This window comes from Patagioenas fasciata, chromosome 2 (assembly GCF_037038585.1).
Source record: "Patagioenas fasciata isolate bPatFas1 chromosome 2, bPatFas1.hap1, whole genome shotgun sequence".
Classification (NCBI taxonomy): Eukaryota; Metazoa; Chordata; class Aves; order Columbiformes; family Columbidae; genus Patagioenas; species Patagioenas fasciata.
This window is the reverse complement of record NC_092521.1, coordinates 146,855,630-146,875,988: the sequence shown is the minus strand read 5'-3', so window position 1 is coordinate 146,875,988 and position 20,359 is coordinate 146,855,630. Positions and strand designations below refer to the sequence as shown.

General features: G+C 38.8%; 1 protein-coding gene across 2 annotated transcripts in view; it reads left to right on the top strand.

Moving 5' to 3' along the window:
- Window positions 1-19,986, top strand: part of ITGA8 (integrin subunit alpha 8) — a 107,491-nt gene extending 87,505 nt beyond the window's left edge. For both annotated transcript variants that reach the window (XM_065831106.2, XM_065831105.2), the window contains exons 28-30: window positions 7,443-7,544; window positions 14,200-14,322; window positions 15,578-19,986. In XM_065831106.2, coding sequence (XP_065687178.1) covers window positions 7,443-7,544; window positions 14,200-14,322; window positions 15,578-15,664 — 312 coding nt within the window. In that variant the 3' untranslated portion in view covers window positions 15,665-19,986. The remainder of the gene's footprint in view (window positions 1-7,442; window positions 7,545-14,199; window positions 14,323-15,577) is intronic.
- The last annotated feature ends 373 nt before the right edge of the window (window positions 19,987-20,359 follow it).

The following is a 20,359-nucleotide window of genomic DNA, read 5'->3' as shown; positions in this document are numbered from 1 at the left end:
AACCTCTTTCTGTGCCAGGTGGAAAACATCTCAATCAAGGGAAGCTTGCTTAGTCTTTTCAAAGCATAAATCTGCAGCCAGCCTAAATTCCCTATCTGTGGATAGAGGTAGGAAAGCACCAGAAAAATTAATGAGAGAGATTATCTTGGTCTCTCACTAATTGTCATATATAAGCCATACATGGAAGTTTAAGTAGATTATTTTAATTCAAACTAGGAATTAAAAGCCATAAATTTGAGGTACTGCCTTTCAAGCCACGTATAATAACAAAAGGAAGAAGTTGCCAAAGAAATTTGCCATTATGTCAAACAATTGTTATTTGAAAAAACAAAATAAGTAAAAAAGAAAACTCTGTGTGGCAAAAAATTCTGTATTATGCTGGATTTGATTGTTTGTGTGGAATGAAGGCTAGAAAGAAAGAGACGTTGGCATGGAGCTGAACTGGCTGGACATTTCTTGGGTGTGGACTAGTTTTGCTTTCATTCATTGTTATTTAAAATAATGCCAAAATGTTAATGAACAGAACATGAGACTCTTGCTAGATGTGCTAAAGTACAGGTAATATTAGGTATATGAAGAAATAAACATCTTAAATTGATGACCATTAAAATCTGTATATTAAAGTGTTCTGAAATCACAAGAAAATATCTGTCTCTGTTGCAATTTAAAATAGTCTATTTAAAAGACTGTAAAAGGTATAATATCTAAAGTGTAAGAAGTTAGTGACAGGAATGAGGATGTGTTGACTTGCAGAAGAGGTGCATTGTCTTTGGTCACAGATGCATTTGGATGGACTTACCCTCTTGTTACAAATAACACAAGTACTTTTTGCCCATGCATAGAGTCACACATCCATTTTTTAACAAATTAATAAAAGTACCAATAGTTGTGTGACCTCTACTCTCAGCATTTATATAAGCTACTCTGTTTATTGGCAGTAGTTCAGGTTTTTGGAGGTATGGGTCAAAGAAAGCAAGCTAATGAATTCCCAAAGCATATATTTGGAAGGTGACACCATATTGCTTACCCTCTTGCCTCTAAAATGTGCCAGACTCCAGAAGATATGAATGGAAACAAGTTTTAATCAAGAAAGGTCAATATTGCTATAACAGAACTGAAATCTATATTTAACAGACATAAGTTCTATGGGGAAAATTCCACTGCCACGTGCAGCTTGCAATAGAGAAAGTGCATGCCCGTCAATTAGGGTGGCTCCACTGGGCCACATCTGACCAGAAGAAAAGTACTTCAGAGAAGCTGAACAATGCTCTGTAGAGGCAGTAGAACAAAGTCATTCTGGGGAGTGTTTCCAGTAGTTAAACTCTTCAAACCTGCAAAAGAACAATGACCTGTCAGACTTCTTTAAGTTCCTAGAAGTTTTGCTCCTCCTACCCTCAGTCTAGCTACCTGTGGAACAGATTTGCCCCTGCATTTTAGTCTGCTCTCTAATGCTTCCATATGCCTGTTAGGGAAACTTCAGGTCTTTGAGCTTCCTACAGGAACCACCAGCATTCCACTGGAGCCTGGAGAAATTTCTTTGAAATTGTCCAAGATTTTCCAGCACTTCCCACATTATTTCTGTTTGTGTCAATTGTACTTAGGGCAACACTGCACTGAATATTTATTGGGAAGACTTTCCTTCATTTCTGGATGCTTCTGTGTCTTGCAACTTGTTAAAGAAAGCAAAGGCTTCAGTTCAAAAATCTGTTTATAAAGCAAAAGCATGGAGAAAGAGAGAAGCCTTAATAAGCAGACCAGTAGGGATCTACTGCACAAGCAATGAAGGGGATGGCTGTGTTTTGCCGGCTTGCCAGGATACTGGCAAATGTCTCAGTGATGCGCCTAAGAGCAGCTCTGCTTGTCCTACCACAAAGGGAACCCCACAAGGCCAGTGTAGCTGGGGCTGGGCTCCCTGCTGTTGGTCATTAGCTGCTCACATTCACTAACACTGAATTCCTTCTTCCCCGTCCTCTGGGCCATGATGAGGTCCTCAGCTTGAATTGCAAACCACAGGTCCTGCTGCTTCCAGTAAACACTGAATATTTAAATACATGCTCTTTAAAAAATGGTATAGTAAAGAAATGCTGTTTCTCACAAATGCCTTGAGAATGATAAACAAAGCTGTAGGAGAGAGACAGCTGCCTGTATCTCCAAGGTGTTGGTACAAATAAAAACCCTGTTCAGAGCTGATGCTGGCCACAATCATTGTTTTAAAGTCCTTTGTCACAAACACATAATTCTGTGAATGCAGGAAAATACTCTCTAATCTTTTTATATTCACCATTGCTCTAAAGCTGTAAAGCGATGGAAATGTGTACCATTTCCAGGAGCCTAATGAAGGGTTGAGGAAAGTTGATAGCTGTGGTCACAACCAAAGGTTATTAACCCCAGCCAAGCATTAATCTACAGGAAGTACCTCCTCTGATGTTCTTATTGCTGACATAAGCTCAAAACAAAATAAACCACATACAGTAGGTGAAAGGATTTATTTTTCTGTAAGTGCTGTGTTTCCTTTATATGATGTTTCAAGAGAGTTAATGCCTTTACTGTACCATAGCCAGTCAGTGCCTGTCTAATGTCTACTTCTTTTATAATACAACATATCCTCCTCTCTCTATTACAAATTACTTTTATAAATCATAAAAATTGTATCAAGAATCCTGCGTAATATGAATTACTTAGAATTGAAAACAAGGCTTTCTTTCAGGCTTTTTTCTGAATGCAAATTGTTGCACAACTACAGAAACATGTGTGACAAGTCTAGTGCTGTAGAACAGAAGATGAAGAATGGCTGGAGTCTGAAAATGGAAAATAATTGGTGCGATAAGGAAAAATTATTTTTCTGAAGATCATTTCCTAGATGTTTAGTACCATGAAAGCATATAAAAATACTTATTTGCCAAGTCTAATATTAAATTGGTTTAATTTTTCATTTCAAACACTGTTGATAGCAACGGTAGTTCTCTTTCATTAGATGCCATCTATATTAAGGAGCTGATTTGACTGTCCCTATGTAGTAATTTGAGGCAGTTTTCTTCATATTGCTCATGCTCTGTGTAACCCTCAGGAAGAGGTTAAATGTTCTGATAATAAACATTTGGCTGCTCTCAGTATTTTAAAAGAACAAAATTATGGCATAGCCAAATGAGTTCCAGAAGGCAATAAATGTGCTGACTTCATGTCACCAGTAAACACTCACATATTTGACTAGTTTTTTAAAAAGAAGATAGAATGGACGAGGCAAATATCAGAACTACAAGCCTGTACCTCAGGAGAATAGTCTTCAGCCTTTTGAGGGTTCTGCTTGGAAGAACTCCATTGGAGGTGATTCTGAAGAAAAGAGGAGTCCAGGAAAACTAGTGATTGTCTAGAATCACCTCCTTTAAGCTCAAGAACTGTCCATCCTGACATGCGGGAGGTCAAGGAAAGGTGGCAGGAGGCCTGCATGGATGGACAAGGAGCTCCTGGTAAAACTCAAACATAGAAAGGAAACATAAAGGAGGTGGAAGCAGAGTCAGTTGACCCAGTGCAGAGGCTGTGTGTGGAATACAGAGGCAGTGTCCAAAGGCACAGAGTTAGGAAAGCAAAAGCCTACTAGGAGCTGAGCCTAGAAAGTGATTTAAAGGACATCAACAAGGCTTCTATATCAGCAGCAAAGGAAATACAGTCTTCTGCCAAACTGGACATGGAAAAGACTGAGTTACTCAATGCCTCCTTCACTTTGGTTTTTACTTGTAAAATCTGCATAGAGTAACATGAGGCCTCTGCGACCAGAGAGAAAACCTGCAGCAATGAACATTTACCTTCAGTGGAGGCATATCAGGTTAGAGGAACATTTAAACAAATTGCACATACAGAAGTCCAAGGGACCTGATGGGATACACCTATATGTGTTGAGGGAGATGGCCAAAGTCAGTGTGAGACCACTCTCAATTGTCTTTGAAAGGTTGTGGTGACTGGGGGAAGTTCCTGAAGAATGGAAGAAAGCAAATGTCACACCTATCTTAAAGAAAGAGGATCCAGAGAACTACAGGCCAGTTGGCCTCGTCTCAATGCCTGAGAAGGTGATGGAGAAAAAAAATCTGGAAACCATTTGCAAACAGGACAATAAGGTGATTGAGAGTTGTCAGTATAGATTTACAAGGGGGAAATTGTGCTTGACCAACCTGATAGTCTTCTGCAATGAGATAAATGAGGTTCATCTTGGTGGATGAGGGGAAATCAGTTATTGTTTTTTATCTTGACTTTAGCAAGGTTTTTGACACTGTCAGAATGAATGAAGATAGGTAGACAGAGAGGTACATTCAAAAGTAACTGAACTGCCAGGCTTAAAGTGTTATGATCAGTAGCATGAAGTCCAGCTGGAGGTTCATCACTAATGGTGTACCCCAGGGCTCAATACTCAGACCAGTACTGTTTAACATCGTTAATAACTTGGATAATGGGACAGAGTACACTCTCAGCAAGTTTTCAGGTGATCTGGCCTTCAGAGAGGCCTTGACAGGCTAGAGAAGTGGCCTGACAGGAATTTCATGAAGTATGACCAAAGGAAATGCAAAGTCCTCCTTCCACAGGAGGAATAACCCAATGCCTCAGTACAGGCTGGGTACCAAACAGCTGGTAGGCAGTGATCTATTAATAGCAAAGGATGTGGGGGTCCTGGTGGACACCAAGTTGAATGTGGGGGCCCTGGTGGACACCAAGTTGAACATGAGCCTGCTGTCTGTGCCTTGGCAGCAAAGAAAGCTGACAGCCTCTTGGACCGCATTAGGAAGAGCATCCAGAAGGTCAAGAGAGGTGACTCTTCCTCTCTACTCAGCACTACTGAGACAAATCTGGAGTGCTGTGTCCAGTCCTGGGCTCCCTGGGACAAGTGAGACATGGACATACTGGAGCAAGTTCAACCAAGGGCCACAACAATGACTGAGGGCCTGGAGTGTCTGATATACAAGGAGAGGCTGAGAGAGCTGGGACTGTTCGATCTGGAGCAGCGAAGGCTCAGGCGGGATCTTATCAGTGTGTAAAACAACTGATAGGAGGGAGTAAAGACAGAACTAGGCTCTTCTCAATGAAATCCACTAACAGGGCAAGAGGGAAGAATGAAAAATTGAAATATGGGAAATTCCATTTAAACATAAGAAAAACCATTTTACCATGAGGGTAGTCATACACTGGAACAGATTACTCCTAGAGGTTGTGGAGTCTCCATTCTTGGACATATTCAAAACTCAAGTGGACATGGCCCTGAGCATACTGCTTTAGTTGACCCTGCTCTGAGCATGTGGTTGGGGTAGATGATCTCCAGAGGTGCCTTCCAAGCTCAGCAGTTCAGTGAAAACTTTGAGTTGGGCCATGGTTATCCAACTACATCCAAGTTGGCTTCAAGATTTAGGTTATGCTTATTTCAGGTCATGTTCGCAAACAAACCTTTCTCCATCAGTGAAGGAAAGAAACAGTAACCCAAAAGATCATGACATCTTCTTACCTCAGTGTTTGCTCTACAAAACAGCTGAAAGGGGAGAAACATTTTTTAGAGAGGGTTTTTGGCTTTGATGCAACAGGACATTCAAGAGAAAAGCACCACCTAGCAGGGAGGAAAAGATGTTGAGTAATCACATAGGAACTGAGTCTTTTCAATGGAGTAGAACTTCTAAATGTGCAAGAAGTAGAAGGAAGGAGAAAGAGTTTTGTAGAAGGGTGTTCAGGAAGTGATGGTGACATTCCAAATACACTGGACTGTCAGAACCTGGTGTTGAAATGAAAGATTGCTTTAGTTGCAAGGTTGTCTTTCTGTAAATCAGTAGTCAAATACTGTGTTGAATTCTGGCCATTGTATTTCAGAAAGGATTGAGACAGGTAGCAAAAATTATTAAGGTCTTCTAAAACATTCTCATACAGAAGATTAAAATTGTTTACCTTAAGAAACCTAATGTAAGGGGATGTAGTCATTGTCATAATTCTGAGCCCTTATCTAATGCTTTTTTGAGCATATCAAAGCACTTTTTCAAAAGTAGAGCCTTATCCTTCCCCCAAATGTCCTTTACATGTGATGAGAAATACAAGATAAGCATCACCCAAAAAATCTGTTGCAGAGGTGGAACTAAAAACTGATTTGTTGGCTTCCAGAAGATAATTGTAACCACTCAGCCATCCTTCCCGGGGATAACAACAAGAGGACATACAGTGCAGCTTCTTCTCTCTGTAGCAAAATAACATTCAGTGAAATAGATGTCAAATTCAAAGTGAACTGAAGGATTTACTTGATACTTGATGTACTTTGCCTTCAAAACTAATTCCAGTTAGGTACCAATGATGCTAAGAGCTCAACAGGATTCAAAATATGTGTGTGGAAAGTATTTGTAACCATTGTAGTAAGTGTTGCAACCACTGAGAATTTTTTGAGGGACATTCACATGTCAGCACTTACACCGGTTTATAACAGATATTTTTCACACCAGCACTTAACTATCATTTCAAGGCAGTTTGCACATAGCAGGAGTTATTGTTAAGGTCAGAACAGCATGATGAGACACACAACTGGTCAGACATAGTGTGTAAGAGCCTACCTGGCTGCCAAATGAGATGAAAACACTAATTAAAAGTCGTAGCAATAGGCTGCATGGTATAACAGTTTTTAGTCATTCTAAAACAGAGAAGGTAATGCTTAATCTAATCTAATCTAATCTAATCTAATCTAATCTAATCTAATAAAGTTTTATAGATACAAGCAAGAATAAATGTAAGACAGAACTGACAGATACATTTTGTTTTGCCTGCATGTCTTTGGGTTTGTTGAAGTGCCTAATGAGAGCTATATAGCTATTTTACTAGGCAGCAGTTAAACAATGACTGCTATACATTCCTGTTGCAGTTATACAATATAGTAAAAAAGCAAAGTGAGTTGTTCTGGGTTTTTTGAGCTTTGCTGCAATAGCAAATGGATCACTCTCTAAGTGTAGTTCAGAGATGTTTGTGCCTATTGTTGGTCTTTGATGGGAAGGCACAGCCTGCCTTTGAGGCCATCAGGGAGCTCTACCAGCCTGATCTCTATGTAGACCTGGAAATCTTCTTAAAATACCTGTGTTTGTTGTTGGAATTGACGAGCAGAGGCAAGATTATAAAATACAGACACCCCATAAACCTCCCCCATGCTTCAAAATCACCAGTCTCCTGTTTCAGAGAGAAATAGGAGAAACAACTGTATGTGTCTTTCTGCATATCTAACCCTTCTTCCCCATTTGAACATGCAGGCTTTGTGTTTCAGCTGCATTATGTGTTTGTCTTGTGGACACATACAATTTTCAGGATTGCTGTATCATTTACCAAAATTAACTACCTTTGCCTTAGGAAATCAGTGCTCTGTATTTTTTCTGTTATTTCTCATAGTGTTTTTAAGTGTAAGTATGAGTTTCAATAATTTCTTTTTATTAATGTAATTTCAGAGAAAGAACGATCTCTATACTCTTTCTTCCAATGTGTCCTTCGAAGTTAAGAGCATGCCGTATAAAGTGCAACCAGCAAAGCTCCCCAAAGGAAGCATAGCAGTAAGTAACTGAAAATGATATCTTTGTGTGAAGCACATGTATTTGGTCATTCTGATCACAGCTGTGAGAGTTTTTATAGATGAAAATATTGAGATCAGTCTTTCCTGTGTTTCTAGTGTAAATTCCTGATATGATACCTAAAGGAAATACCTTTGTTGCTTTCTGTGGAATTTGCTGATATATGATACTAATTCCATTTTAAAACGATTTCTTGCTGCATTAATCTGCAGACTGCTTTGTTGCAATCAGGATGGATTTTTCACCTAGAAGAAAACTAGAAAACTGTGAAAGCAAGTGTGTTATTACCTTGCTTAGAGTGAAAAAAATCTGGAAGAATTTTTTTGTGCAAAATTCAGAATCTTGTTTCTGTCAGGTTTAGAGGTCTCACTCTTCTCCCAGTCAGCAGTTCTCTCACGCAAACTTATGGATTATCTATGGCAACTTCTCTCCTATCTGTATTAAGCTTCTTCAATACCCTGATTTTCAGAAAGGTCTGCATGCCTCTCCAGGGTTTCCACGTCACAGCACAGCAGTTGCAAATATGAAATTACCTGGTGATCCCTACAGATGTGGTTGATAGATAGATACTGAAGTAGTTGCCTTGTTTGCAAAGGAAGATTTGCATGGCCATGGATTATTATATGAAAAAATAATCTTGAAGGCAAAGGTTTGATTTAATTGTTTTCTAGTGCCAAAGCGTTGAGTCTGGGCAGAAATGTAAATGAATTTGCTTGTCATGGTGTCTAATGCCATGGTTAAAATTCACTCTATTTCATTATTACTGATAGAAATAAGCAAAATATGAGTGCAAAATTTGATTCTACTGTAAGAGTTATGTGAAAGTTGAAGACTTGTTGTTCTCACCTTTATAAAGATTTATCATCTATAGTCCTTTTAAAAGATAAGCTCAGTACAAACTTTTCCCAGTTAAATCCTGATGCAAATACATCATATCAGTCTGTTGAGATGCAGTAGAGAACAGAATATTTTCTTACATGGAAAAGCAACATAAAAAAGCACTTTACAGCTTGCAATGAATATATTTTAGAGGATACAGGCTATAAAGTTTTGTTTTGAGCAAACACAGATTGAATGGTTGATAAATGTTAATACTTGCTCTGGGGAGACACAAGGCGAATTCTCGGTCCTATATGCCCAGTGACTCCAGCCTGTATCGTCAGGACAGACATGATTTCACGAGAGAGGTTTGGTGCTCAAGGCAGTATTCATCCAGAAAGGTTCAAAGGCTCCAAGCTGACAGTTATACTCAGGCTCTTTTTATTAATATTTTCTTGCAGCATGTGTTCCATACCAGAAACACATGTTGTGCAGAACTCTGTTGATAGTGGTGCCTTCATCTGGACTGAAGCGCTTTACCCCAGGTGATAGCCTGCTGTTCTCAACAAGTGTCAGATGATCTATCAAATGATCAGATAAGCATTTTATTCTCTTACTCCAGCCAGTATAATGCTTGTTATTTGCTGCAGATGATTTACAACAAAATGCCTGTAATGGCAACTGTAAAATGTTGAAAAATGATAGTGCTTTTATGTCGTTTCATATCTGGACATGGCAGTGGATGCTTGCCAGCTCTACAGCTTGATGTGTTATATGCACAAGCTCTTTTGATGTTCCACTTGCAAGAAGAAATATTTGCTTGAAGTTGGGCAATGCTTAATATTTTTGCTCCTTCTGAAAAAGATCACTGGTTGTGCTTTAAAAAGTTTCCAAAGATTTCTTTGGAAGTTTATGGTTTTCTTTCAGACAACGCAAGGATGGAAGTGGAATAAAGATTTTAATATTTTAAAATTAATTGTCAAAAGAATATATATTTTAAATGATCAGCTAACAACTTACAGTTTATACAGTGAAGAGAATATATTCTAAAAGAACAGAGCATATGACCTTCATTTAACTCATACAGCACTGGGTTCCAATTTTTCAGGCTGATATATATATTTAATTTCAATTGTATAAAGAATCCCATACACATTGGTAATCTACACAGTCATGTGTATATGCTTACAGATTTGCAGCACTGAGGTCTTGATTTCCATCATCACGGAATATAGGACTATAATTTGAACAGAGGGTCATTATATATAGATATGTGAAAGGTTACCTAAATGTAAGAAAGTCTCAGTCTTTTATAGTAGAACATTAGAGTGAAAATGGCATCAAAATTTGCTTGGAACTTAGTGGAGCTTAAACCAAGATTCACTGAAATTTAAAAAAAGTATTTCTATTGATTTTGATAGGCTCGGAATTACGACTACATATTGTACAACTGGTAGTATTTCCTTGCTAATAGCTGTATCATTCAAGAGAAAATTGTAGGTTTTTTTCTTAGAGGCATTATTCTGGTAAATGATACAATCCTATTTGATCAATATAATGTGCAAGGTAAAATTTTTTTTGTTATTAAAAGTATAGAGTTAGAATAAGCACTAATTTTTTCAATTTGAATTTATGATTCTTGAGTATTATTGCTTTTCTTAAATGCTTGATGGGATCTTCAGAGGGGATGCCTTTAGGATAAACTGTTTGACCATTGTCCTACAGTGAGTAAAACTGATGTCATACTAAAGCCTTTAACTCTTTTTTAGCTATTACATGGTGATGAGGGCTTTCATTTTAAATGTGCTTATATTCCTTATTAAATATATTTGCACAAACATTCATAAATGTCAATATTAATTATGACTCCAAGCTCAAGGGCACTTTTACATTTTATTTTGAGCGTTTTTGCAGAATGTATAAGAACATCATGCTGCCAAGGTTGGAAGGGAACATGTAGGAGTACTAAAGAGTTCCCGTTTCTCAGTCTCTGTAGGCAAAATGAGTAAAGATTAGAGGAAGGTCATCATGGGCAGTAAATCTATTAAGTAACTAATATATTTGGTAAGTTTATTTTTAAGCGTGTCTTTTAAAGGACAAGAGGGGAAAAAATGGCTTTGTGAGAATATCACCAGCAGACACTGCATTCTGGCCATCAATTCTGAATGTCTGCACTGGTAAAACCTCATTCCCATCTATTCACAAGGGCCTGCTGATGAACAAGCAGCTTACCACACATGCTACTGTCCGCATTGTGCTGCCTTCCAGTGGAATCAAAGACAATAGTGAAGCTACACTGAGTAGCACCAAAATCAGGAGAAAAATCCAAACTGTATCAAAAAAGTGGCAAAAAAATTTTTTCTTTTATTTACTTGCAATGTGCTTTACTGTGGCACATTAAAAAAAAAAAAAAAAAAAAGAAAAAGTTAAATAAATTCCTCCCTGTAGAAATACTTTCATGGAGCCACAACAGTGCTTCTGAAGGTGAAACTATAAGGCAGCGTCTATGCTACGATGAGCTTGGATTTTATTTCCAATAGCAGACAAAGGCTAACAAACTCTGAAGTTTGTCTCACCCTCATCTTGGTTCTTGAGGCAGATGGCATTCCTTGTCACCGCTTTACAGACAACAGGTGTGAGAGGTTCGGCAGTGTGAAAAGCCAGAGTCAGATGGCTCCTCTCAAGTCTGTGAGGTGCTTTTCACCCCTGACAGAGAAGCAACCACAGTTTTCAGTGTTCACTATAAGAGAGTCTTCCAGCCCTGAATGGAGAGGAAAGCCAACATGTATCTTATGTACAGTGCCAACACACAACACTTGTGTAAAAATTCCACTTCTTCATATTGACTGCCTTAGATGAAAACAGATAAATCCCCCCAAAAACGTTTCCTGGCTCTGATCCTGAACTACTAAACCTACCACATGGAGAAGAACAGAAATCCAAGCCGAATAATGCAAACTTGTGTTAAATCAAAATCATATGTAAAACTGTTATGGACAGCATGGGGTGGAGAAGGAACAATTTTCTGTAGAAATGGTGAAATGAGGCAGGCAAAACTGAAGGGATGCTTTGTTTCTTTCTTTCTTTCCCTCCAGCTTCTGCCTCAGCTCTGTGGGTGTTCAGGACTTGCAGTGTCAAACTGTTCACTGGGAATTGCTTTAGTAGCCGTGCAAGCCTTTGTACACAGTATAAAACGTGGCAGCCCAGGGGCGTTGCATACTACTGGTAATGCACACAGACAGGAGTGAGACTGACAACTACAAAAAACCCTCTGCTCAGGAAATAAATCTCAAGCACTTAGCACAACCCTTGCCTTGCTTTCAAAAACCCAAGACAAAGACGGATTCATGGGAAAAGGATGTGGGTGAGGCAAGATGGTTTTAAGATTTTAGCAAGCCATCTTGCTTGTGGCACCACGGCCTTTGCCAGCAGAGGAAGTGCACGGTGTGGATGAATTGGGATTTTTAATCTATTTCAGTTTTTGCTGTCTTGGGGCCCATTAAATTTTCGTCAGCACTTTCTAACTCTTGTGCGGTATGTGATCAGGTCTTCAAGGCTTGCCTCAGGGCAGCATTCAGGAGGATTTTCAGGCAGTAGAAGGGAGATGCTTTCTTCCTTGGACGGCTAAGCTCATTGCTTGCTACAGGCTTCATGCATCTCCGCATCCCTCCTGATTTCCCTGGCCACATAAGCTTTTACTTGCATTCATCTTTTTCCCTAACAAGTTTTTCTCTGGGAAGAATCTTTGCAGACAGTTCAGGTGACTGTTTTCTCATTTTCTCTGCCCTTGCATTTTAATGGCAGATACAGTACCACTCTGAGACACAAGGAAAGCCATTCAAAAACATTTTGTCCTTACTAAATGAGTGCTGCTCGTGCTGAAGCTAATGATACAGAAAGTCTATGAAGTTCTACAGTGATTGAGAAGCAACCCAAAGAGGAGCCTGGGGAAGGGAATGGTTTCCTTGCAGTGGCATAGTTGATCACTTGATCACACCAGGAAGATATCTGTTGGGACCTGGGGGTGTGATTTTATGGGTCTTTTTACTAATTCTTTTTGACTCGAAATATTTTTTCTTGCTTTAATTGGCTAACATATGACTTCTTTGTATATGCTATTTTTGAAGTCTTTTGGAATAATAATTATTTACAGCTGCATCAGAAAAACATATGAGCTGAATGCGTTTGTTAGATCAACAACGGTATGGCCAGCACTGCAAGCATTTCATCTTCGGGGTACAAGTCAATGTCAAAGTGCTAACCCCAGAAGGACTGGGCAGTGTCTTGGAATTTTCTGTGTAACCCTCAGTGTAAGCTTTGGTAGAAAGCAAGTGGTATCCCTCATATATAAGTGTTTGTCCCCAGTTTCAGCTGTGATCTGTGTCCCACAACAGTGAGGGATACTATAAAAAAAATATTCATCAGGTGACCTCAGCAGACTGCCATCTTTCTAAATGCTGTGTCAGAGTAGGGGACAGTTGGCTGCACAGATGATGTAAGTGAAAAGGACTATTCCAAAGGGTCTTCCAGTTTAGCATGACAGTAGCTGGGAGACAGATCTGCTGGTGCTTGCAGAATGAAATGTCTAGGAAATTATGCTGATCATGAGAAAGTGTGAGAGAGGATCAAGGAGAAAAGTGAGAGAAATAGAATTGACTTTGAACTGGACTACAGAGTCGTGTCCAGTCTTCAAACTTAGGATGCTGTTCCATGAATTAATAAGTATAGTGTTGAGCAAAATTGAGATCATTCATTCTCGTAATGAAAAAAATAATTTCCATCTGTCACATACTTATCATGTTTAAGGGAGACTAGCAGTAAATGAGAGAGGTCCAACAGAAAACCCCAAAGAGAAATAACTTCCTAGGCTAACAATAGAGAGGAAGTTTGTCAAAATAAACTGAACTGAAGGGACATAATTGTGGCTGAGGGGCTAAGGAAAGCTCAGACTGAGGAGCCTTCCAAGCAGAGTCTGAGAGCATAGAATAAATTGGTACAAGGTATGGAAGGGAGAGTGAGGACGAGGTGACGCAGGTGGGTGGCCCCAGAAGGAGAAGTACAGAAGGGTTATTAGTACTCTTTGTTGAGATGGAAGTCTAAAGAGAGAAGTTTGCCGAGTCAATTAAAACCTTTCATAACTCATGTTATATGCCCCTGCTGCTTTATAGAGCCTCGGACAATAAGCGGGAGCATTTCATGCTTATTTCTCATTTAGGTAACAATTTGCATGCTTGGCTTCTTTTAAGGACCGTAACATTGTACTGTGCATTGGCTTTGTGACAGGGACAATGCACTCTGCTTGAGGTTCATTTTGGACTTCTTAGCTGAAATGCAAGTCATGAAAAAAAATGTATACTGGTTTGTCAACAGAAATTAAATTGAGGATAATGTAGCTGGTATCTGTTGTGGTTTGAATTAAGAGTTTGGGCTGAAGTCAAACGCTGGTGCAGAGTAATTCAATGTAAGTCTGTTGTACTGGCCTAGGCTGTACCTGCATACATGTGAGTAGAACTTTCCTCGTTGAATCTTGAAGCATCTGCACAGCGGGTATTTTTTGCTACTATGTTAAGTGTAAATGATTTGTTTGTCTCATACAACAAGACTTTTGTATATGTGCGAATCCCGTTTCTAGTAACTATCATGAACAAGTGGGAAGGAACTTGAGGTAAATGAAGCCAACATGGGAGAATTCCAAGCAATAGGTGTTTCTAATCTGCAAAATGCTATTGAAGTGAATACTGATAACTTCTGTATTCTACCATCAGATGTGCTTTACTTGATTGATTTTTGTTCATTTAATGTGTTCTTTTCATTTCAGATCAGAACGTCTGTCATTTGGTCCACTCCAAATGTCTCCTTTGTAATCCCTTTATGGGTTATAATTCTGGCAATACTTCTTGGACTACTGGTACTAGCTATGTTGACCCTAGCTTTATGGAAGGTATGTTTCATTATTACTGTTATTTTTGTCACTAAAAAACCCTGAAAGAGACTGGAAGATACTAGCAGATAAGAAAAAGAGAGGCTGGAATTTTGTGATCTTTAACAGTTTGGAGCAAAAGCAACAATACACGTGTCTTGTTTGTTTTGGCATTTCTGACGTGCTAGTGTCACTGACCTTTATGCAGGGAACTTGTTTTCAAAGTCCTTCTTTATTATTAATGTCTGGTTATAAATGGGCATGCAGAGTTTGGCTCCATTTCCCAAGACCTATGATCCTCTTTTTCAGGATGTTTAGGTTCAAAAAGAAGTGACTCTAACTTTGTTTTCTCTGAATACTTCAGGAATTTCCAGTTTTTGTCAGCATGTAACAACACTCCCAGCTTTGAGAATTAGATTTTAGAAGTTTTCCTTTTATATTAGGATGTCATATCTTCTGGTTTTAAAGTTTTCTAGCTCTGTGTTGGTTGTTACACTCCCCCTCACAAGTTTTAAGACAAGTTACTGGAAACTTAGTTTTTGGCCATAGCCTCAGTTGTTGTTAAAAAAAAAAAAAAAAAAAAGAAAAGAAAAAAGTTAAAATAACTTCTCAAGTTGGGATATGGCTCATCCATCTGCCTTTAACTGCCTACAGGTTATGGGTTAGCTGTCTATCCTATGCTGCTTTTTCAGATTTGCCTATACAGTTAACAACAGCAAAAAGCTATGTCTAAAACATGGGAGGACGAGAGAAATGATCTTTGGTGTTACTCTCCTTTGACCTCTCGTGAAGCCTACATAATTTTGACCTTTTGACCAAAAGGGTGACTTTTAAGCAGTTAAGTTAGGTGAGACAAATCTCACCTTTAGTGATCATTAGTCTAGGTCACAACCCAGTCCTGTGCACATTTCCCAGCACATCTTCCACCTCTTTTATTGTTACTATCTGTCAATCTAAATATCTTTTCTGAATGAGTGTCGTGCTGATATGTAATTAGCAGTTTTCTCATTAGAGTCAGGCAGTATCAGCATTCAAACCAACTTTACGTCTCCTGCAAAGACAGCTTTCATTTGAATTTTTAAAGCTCAATGCACCTAAAACTTTAATTTTTCATAGAGAATGATTTGAATAGAAACAAAAATGCTTCACAGTCTATCAGCCTGCCATAGGTTGTGCCTGACCTTTCAGGTTGACTGAGTGAAGAATGAAACTGCAGCTGAGTCTTCCTGTGGTTGTCTTACCATGACACTTTTGTATCTGTTGATTGTTTCTGCAGTGTGGCTTCTTTGACAGAGCTAGACCTCCTCAAGATGACATGGCTGACAGGGAACAGCTGACAAATAACAAGACTACTGATGCATAGAGGAAGAGAGTGACAGTTCAAGTCAGAATCCTGCCTGAGACTAGAAACATGATGAGGATTAAATGAAGGCTTCTTTCCACCAGTCTTCCTTTGTACCTGCAAGTGACGTGGTGTCGTAATCTGATCTATGCAACGTTCTGAGAACATGCCACATGATGGCCATCCTTGCCAAAGAAAGCAGCTTGATCACTGCCTTACAAACATACTCACCACTGAACAGAATGTTTATCCCAAATTCCAGTCTACATTTCAGCAGATGCTTTTGAACACGTGTGGTATACTGAGATGCTTCCAGAACAAGCCCAAATCTCCCAAGGAGAGAACACCTCCATTTCTGTATTGTCTAGAAAATGGACCAGAACAAAACTTCTGAACGCTACTGTATCATGCAGAATACCTTTGACACCTCCCTAAGAATAAGAACTTCTATGAAATTATGGCTCAGGGAGACAAGCAATATATCAGTACTGTGAAAGTACTTCTGAAAAACAAAGGTAGTCTATGAAGAACTTTATAAATAGGGCACAATAATTTATTTTTCCACCTTTTCAGGATAAGTATCTGATATAATCATCAACTTAGATTTTGAGACAAGAAAGTAAAAAAATAGAGATCATGTACTTACCTTGCCTGTAAATAGAAAAGTAAGCCCATTGTACACACAGAACACATCTTTCTTGGCTATAAAATGTTTTGCAAAGTAGAAGATTTATGCAACATTTTACAAGATAAGACATAAGATAAACAAGTACATGTTGTATCTCTTTAAACCCAGAGCTGGCAGTATCACACCCAGATAACTAAATCCATGCACAGTGGAGCACAGGGGAAGAGTTGTCCTCTCATTGCTAATGGCTGACATCTGTGCAGATGACATGGGATACAACCCCTTGTGAAATACTGATTTAAATTATCACAGCCATACTGGTAATCTTAAGAAGGCTTGGGGGTTTTGGGCTAGGATAAATTATCTTTGTTAGTTTGTTGAAATGGCCTCTTAAAATGTAATGGCTACTGCCATTGTATCTTCTGTTTAATGTGTGTTGTAGACCTTAACGCTTTGTTCATCTAAAGAAATCTTTGCCTTTTTTTTTTCTTTTATTTTACAGCCTACAAGCTGCCAGCCTATTTAACGTGTTCGTTTCAACAAAGTCTAGGGCTGAATATAATTATTTCTTGAGCAAAGCCTTGCACGGAAGGTGGGCTGTATTTGTATTTATGCAGAAAATATGATGCCAGCCGGCCAAACATGAACAAAAAGAAGGAAAGTCATTTTGAGGTAAAGAGCAAAAATATACATTTAGGATTTATTTTCTTTCTGGATCGAGGATTCTGAAGGAAGAGAGGCTTCATTCTTTCTCTTCCATCAGCAAATGATCCTTATCTCAGCAGAGGCTCTAAGCTCTGATCTGTGGAAATTTGTGGCAGAAAGCTTGAGTCTTAGAGTCCTACGAGTGTGAAACTATATATAGTGTGTAAACTTCAGGAGGGTTTGTTCCTTTTCTGAAACAAACACCACGCTTTCTTTTCCTGAGTTGCTTTTCTTTCCAATCCATCTCAGTTTCTTAATTGGCGAATGGGCTCATCCATTCTGCCACTGCCTTTAGATAGCTGCCCTTCTGCTTCCTAAGACTTGGGAACAGGACTAATCATGAGACATTGTCCCTTCTGTCAGTCTGGCAGGACATTTTACAGTTTTACCATTTCTTGCATGCAGGCTGAGCTGTGAAATTGAAGTAGGATCTAGGGAACTTGAGAAGATATGTTCCATGTTCATATCTAAAGCAAATTTGCAAGAAGACCATTATGGATTCTTTAGCTTTAGTAGTGTCTGCTGCTGATAAACAGCACCACAAAGCAAGCCTGTCCCACATTTGCAAACCTCTGTATCCCATACATTCCAGGCAAAATCATCCTCCCATGAAAAAACAGTGAGCTTCTAGCTTTTGTAAATATTGAATTGTTGTGTGTAGCAGCTTCTGAAATAAGATCAGCTAGCTCATTGCAGTCACATCATCTGCACAGCTCCTACTCTGACGCAATAGCACCATAAGAAGATACTGAACATAGGACTTTTATATGTGCAATACTTTATATTACTTATATACCTGAAGCATGTTTACACTGGCATTTGTGGTTGTTTTTTGAACTTTTGAATATACTGATTAATTATTACAATAAAGAAAAAGGAATAGGAAAAAGAAAAAAAAAAAAAACAAACACCACAGCTCTGTTCAGTATTTGTTGCAATGTGTTTTCAATGCTGCATTGCTCTGAGGATGGGACTAGGTGACCTAATAAGTTCTTTGCAGTTGTATCATCTATGGTTCACTTTTGAGCAATTATTCTCCATTTCAATGATGGGCAAAACATGTTCAGATACTAAATTTAAACCAAAAAGAAAAGAACCTCAGTGACTGCTGGGCCTGGCTGGAATCCATTGGCTGCAGCTGTGTAATGTCACTGGAAACCAAATTAGAGGCACATGATCTGACAAACAGTTACTTTGAGCAAAACTTTGTTTTATATTTCTACATCCTTGTAGATTAAACTTCCCCTGTGGAAATGTCTGGAGCCGTGTGCTGTCAAGGACTGTAGTCTTGGTCCCAGAGTTGTGGATAGCTTTGACTGCAAATTGCAAACAGCTTTGCAAAGGAGATTTCTGGGTTTCAGTGCTTGCCAAGAGTGTTTATCCCCTGGGGAGATTGCATCCTGGATGTGGACACTAGCAGGCAGTTGACATAATCTTTCCCCCAGTATATTAGTAATGTGCTGAACGATAACCTCTGCCACATCCCTACATGACTGAACTTTTGTTTCAGTGATGTCAGCCTTGTAATGAGTTACTAAATGCAGCCTTCTGTAAAAGTAATTCAGCCTTACACTTCCAAATGTATGTCGTGAGCTGCTAATTGCTGAGAATACAGCAGTAGTTGGGAGAACAGAAAAAACAGGAAGTCACTTTATAAATTAAAACCTCTTAAACTGTTTATTGCTATGACCACCACACCAGTCTAGTAAACAGAGGGACATTCATCTTTCAGTTCACATGCTTCTTGCCGAGTTTGAGGAAGGCTGTCCAGTTATTTCATCATACAGCAGAATTTTAAAAGTATCAAGTGTCAAGTGACATTTTCTGTTTTATGAAAATTTCAGAATGTACATAACAGGAATCAGTACATTTGGATATGCTGCCACTTACGGATTTAATCTTTAAAGGTATTTAGCAAACACAATTTTCATTTAATGGACCAGCTTGTTAACAAGAATTTTGTCACCATTCTGTAACTCATTTACCATTTTTTCTGTCTTCTCCAACTTTTTTGCCCTGACAGCTTTTCCAGGTTTCCCACGTTAGACTTCTCTTAAAAATGGCACTGATTTTCTCTACCTTTCACTGTGATTTTTTCATCCATTAGCAAGAAGGATCTCCTAATGGGCATGGCACACATTAACTAAAAAGCCTTTTGAGAACCAATAAAACACCTAGAGATATGCAGGGGAGAGAAAGTCCCAACCAGCTATTGGCTATGGGATTCCACAACATTGTAGCAAACTTTTTTCATTAAATGCCATCTGACACACTGCCTTTAGGAATTATGAGTGAGTGTTTTATTTATGATTGTTGGCAAAGATCCATATTAAAATGTAGTGTAATGGTAGTGCCTCTTGACAATAAAAAGTCTTGAATTTAGCTTATGCAGGCGCCATGATGTGACACAGCAGGAATGCTTTTAATATTGAAGGACTGTTCTCATTTTGCCTGCATGTTGTATTTGGGGGGAACTTAACTATTCAAGATGCTACCCTACTGTACACAGTGATTTTTAGAAAAGAAGAATGGAAGTAATTGTTCAACTCACTTTTCAGATGGTTTCATTTGCTTTAATCATGTTGCATCTACTTAACTGATGCACCACATTTCATTTGGTGTGTATTGTTCTTTGTTTCAGTAATGGTTTGCAAAGTGGATTTCAGCAACTCTTTCCGAAATTGGTCTGTGTCAGGCAGGATTGCTTTTCCAGAAGCAAGCTCAGGATCACAGCAGCAGAGCATGATTCAGGATGCCATGTGCAATGGTCAGTGCATTGCAGAGCCCAGCTTACTTTTCAGCATTTTGCCCAAACTCATATTCAGAGTCATATTAACAAAACATCAACCTTAGATTCCCCACTTCTCCTGTGCCTGCCCTCTTTTATTGTCACTGTAAAGACCAAATACCAAGCAATCCTGACAGCAAAGCTTGGGAGGGGAAGGACACACTTTAACCTGCACAAGAGAAATAAAAGGCAACCAAATCAAGTGCATGGCAAAAGCACAAACAGCATCTGTCTTCTGATGGTCTCCCAGTCATGAAGGTTAATATTTTCCATTTATCACATTAGACCTAGAGCATCAGAAAATAATCTCTGAAGTTGCGAAGAGTTTCCATGAATTTCATCTCATATCCATTGTAGAAATTTTACATTTTGAAGTATATATGATAGCGCTTGACTATTCAAATAGCCTTGCTGATTGGGTTTTTTTGTTGTTTTTTAATATTTTAGTAGCATTTAGGAAAAGTCAGGTCAGCATAGTAGAAACTGAGAAAGAAAATAGATTTAAACTAGCAGTGAAATCTAACAGGAGGCCCAGGCTTAGATCTAGACTTTCCATTTTTAGGCACAGAATAGGCATCGGGAGCTATCTCAGGTG